The sequence below is a fragment of the Lissotriton vulgaris genome, chromosome 10 (assembly GCF_964263255.1).
Source record: "Lissotriton vulgaris chromosome 10, aLisVul1.2, whole genome shotgun sequence".
NCBI lineage: Eukaryota > Metazoa > Chordata > Amphibia > Caudata > Salamandridae > Lissotriton > Lissotriton vulgaris.
This window is the reverse complement of record NC_141698.1, coordinates 39,085,504-39,089,373: the sequence shown is the minus strand read 5'-3', so window position 1 is coordinate 39,089,373 and position 3,870 is coordinate 39,085,504. Positions and strand designations below refer to the sequence as shown.

General features: G+C 40.9%; 1 protein-coding gene across 1 annotated transcript; it reads left to right on the top strand.

Annotated features, from left to right (window-relative positions):
- Positions 1 to 1,815: 1,815 nt before the first annotated feature.
- LOC147684469 (olfactory receptor 1L6-like) lies at positions 1,816 to 2,760 on the top strand. Its single transcript, XM_086939640.1, has one exon. The coding sequence runs from the start codon at positions 1,816 to 1,818 to the stop codon at positions 2,758 to 2,760; it is 945 nt and encodes a 314-aa protein (XP_086795766.1).
- Positions 2,761 to 3,870: the final 1,110 nt, after the last annotated feature.

Genomic DNA, 3,870 nt, shown 5'->3' with positions numbered 1-3,870 from the left:
AAACAACAAGTTCGCAAAACTTGCGACCCGACAGGTAAGTTCGCGTTTGCGAAATTGTACAAAACCCTCGCGAACTGGCAGAAACCCGCGCGAACACAAAAAAAAAATCCGCAAATTCGCGAGAATTCGCGGATTTTGCGAATTGCGAGTTCGCAAATCCGCAAAATTCGTGAACGCGAGATTCGCAAAATTCGCCCATGCTTACCCACTCTGTGTGATTGAACGGACCTCTGAAAAGTGAAGTATACCCTACAAAAAGGCAGTTTGCAGAGTTCATTGGAGGAAAGGCATAGGGTGAGCCAGGACAAAATGTGCATGGTCAGCGTTTAATAGCAGCATTCAGTGGACCTCTAGTCCAGCAGCCTTCCTCTCATATTATCCACTTCTTAACATGCACATGATGCTAGTAGTTTTTGAATGTCCATGGCCTTAAACATTTGTAGGTTTGCATTTGTATTAGAATATCCTTCCCTAAATCCATATTACCTCTTCCTAAACCTCTTTGAATATTTCAATAAATCTCTCCAATTTAGTAATAATCATTCCCTATTTTTCAGCCCTCTGACTGTTCCCTCCCACTTTTACTACAAAACACATGCCTACTTTTGAGAAGATCTCTGCACCAAATATATCGTAGAGTCCGCCCGCCTGGTTAGTGAACAGCCATTTATTAAATGCGAATAGTACTACAGTTGTACTAGCTCTCACACTGCAAAATGTAGTTTGTGAACACTTCCCTGAGCTTTCATCTTCTATGGGGTTGGTGCTTCATACTACAGCTGACGTCTCACCATGCAGGTGGTCATTCAGCGGCTCCAATACAGAGCTTTTCCCGTTACTGTTTGGTCTATTTCACCTTTGCAAAGAATGACAGGTGGGTAAAACTGATGCAGTAAACAACTCTAAATGAAAAAGTGATTTTCGCATTTCACAAGTCGATACACAGAAGACTCAAAGCAATGATCTCTCTGGTGGATAACCCCTGAGCCAGGAGCTTCAATGTACATAATACACAGCTCCAGAGAAGAAATGCCAAATGCACAGGGCTCCTGGAAGGGATCTGGGCAGATTCAAGAGTCACAGGAAAGAGGTCAGGATGGTTCTAAGTAGCCTCAAAAAAGTGTTGAGGAGTTTAAATGCAAAGCCTTAGAGCGCATTTGTGTGCTTCAGGCATTTAAAAAAATATGCAATGACCAACCTGAGTGTTTGTGTTCCAGCACAAGTGGCAGACAACTTAAATGTTAAATGAGAAAACACTGATGTGCTACCGATTGTAGTTTGTGGTTTCTTTGCACTTCGGTGAGTGTTACACTATTTTTGCTTACATTTGTGAATCACAGGTCTTGCAGGTTGCACCTCATTATCCCTTGGTCAAGATGAATTAGCAGAAGGCTAATTCCATTAATGGACTTTGAACTGTATGAATAAGCCGTTCAAATGTTTGTTTTCGTGTTGCTTTCTCTTTAACCTTTCTGCTTCCACTCTAACACACAGTTGTGGGCTGTGCCTGCGCACACCAATGTTATATTATTTACTTGGGGTTTTGGTGTCTTATGTTGGTGCTTAAGACTTTGGTTGAAACTGCACCACGCAGACTTCTGTTCCCCAGCCCCAAGAAAGATATTTTCCTGTTACTCTGTGGCTATGTTTAATCTTCACATAGTGGTACAGCTCTCCTTTGTGTGTGTGTGTCTGTGTGTGTGTGTTTGTGTGTGAGTGTGTATACATATAGATTATCTTTCAATGTTTATAGCTCTTTATTATGTTGCTTTAAGGTACCTGTTCAGTTTTTACCTTGCAGATAGGTGGTAAAAAATGGAAATTAAGAACCAGACAAGTGTGATGAATTTTATCCTACTGGGTCTATCAGACAATCCAGCTCAACAGACAACTCTCTTTTCACTGTTCTTTATAATGTACTCAGTGGCACTGATAAGCAACAGCACCATCATGGCTACTATTGCTGCTGACCCTCAGCTTCATACACCCATGTACTTCTTCATCTGGAACCTGTCGCTGGTGGACATCTGCATGACAACAACCATAGTGCCCCAGCTGCTGGTCAACATCCTCTCACAGAGCAAGACCATCTCCTTCTCAAGTTGTATTACACAGTTGTTCTTCTTTATTGTTATAGGGAATGCTAACTTCCTCCTACTTGGGGCAATGGCCTATGACCGGTATGTTGCCATCTGCAAGCCTTTGCATTACTTCATGGTGATGGAGAAGAAGTTCTGCATGGGGCTCCTGGCGGGTTCCTGGGTAGTAGGGCTTCTACATTCTTTGCTGCACAGCATTTTGACTTCCAAGCTATCATTTTGTGCTTCCAATCTGATCCAGAGTTTTTTCTGCGACCTCCCACCTCTGCTGAAGCTCTCATGCTCAGACACAAGCATAAATGAGCTCTTGCTTTTCACAGAGGCCCTGATGATTATACTCTTCTCTGTTTCCTCTATTGTAATCTCGTACACCCGCATCATCTTGACTGTACTAAGAATCCGCACGCGAGAGGGCAGGAGTAAGGCCTTCAGCACCTGCTCTTCCCATCTCATTGTGGTCACCTTGTACTATGGGACAATTACTTTCATCTATTTTCGGCCTAGCTCCAGCTACTCACTGGAGAAGGACAAGTCACTGACTGTGGTGTACACCATTATCACCCCCATGCTGAACCCTTTCATCTATAGCCTGAGAAATCAAAAGATGAAAGAGGCTTTAAAAAAATATATTGGTCGATTCCTATCTTTTTGCAAGTTCTAAAATTTGTGCCTTTGTTGCAGATTCTTGAAACTATAATGAATATTATTTTGACTGTAAATCACTTTGTTAATAATCTCATATTTCAGATATACATGCGTCAATACATAAAACAGCCATTTCCTCTGGTACCCAGTCATGGCCATTGTATTTGCTTTCCCAAATATAAATCTCAGTAGCTCTATTTAACTTGCGGAACCTGGGCATATTTGCTGTGTTCCTATCTGTGTTCCCGTTCTATATGAAGTCTCAGCCCTGTCACTAGTTTGAACTGTGTGGATCTGTCATTAAGACTGTAGTTACAACGGCAAATAAGACAAATCTTTCTGTCACTAAAAGCTTCTCTTGAAACTACATTGCACTTTTTATTTGACCATCAGCTTTTGCTAGTGTCTACTAAAACCATGCAAGATGCTCTTTTTTAGGTCTGGATTTAGGCAGCTAAGCTGTCAATAATACCATTGGCTTTCTTCAACTAGCCTTTTTCAACAATCAGCTTGAGACTTCAGGCTTGACTTGGATGCAGATGTGTTACTCTTTCTCAAAGGTGATGGATATCATGTTCATCTTATTACAATGTCATTATAAAAAATGGCACTTGTAACAAGGCGGGTGGGATGTCCATTTTCTTTCATGATGTGACTAAGTAACCCATCCACCAACTTCTAAATTATGCCCTTTTTCAATCATGTCTAAGCACAGCCTAGTGGAGTATTCTTGTCTCACCAAATTCAATTGGCTGTTTGGATGTATAATTCCTCCTCAATCCAGTGGATGTACTGAATTGTATAGAAGGCCCTCTTTACAAAATGCAGCCATTTAATTTGAAATACAGGCAAAACAGTGCTGTATTAAAGGCAAGGGATCCTTTAATACAGTCTACCTTTCATTTCTAGTGTGCCTTTGATGAGATGTTGCTGCATGTGTTGTCATATTAAAATCCGGAACTACTGAGTTTGTCCAAGTTTGTTATTTGAACAGTGCCTCCCCCTCCTTCTTCACCATTCTTTTTAAGTAAGTAAGTAAGTAATCTTTATTTAGCATAGTTACTTAAAACCATTGCAATATAAAAATGAGTTAAGAACAGAGAAGATAAAACTACAGTTTTAAAAG

Coding starts and splice junctions, on each gene's coding strand:
- LOC147684469 (XM_086939640.1), top strand. CDS start 1,816: ATGGAAATTAAGAACCAGACAAGTGTGATGAATTTTATCCTACTGGGT.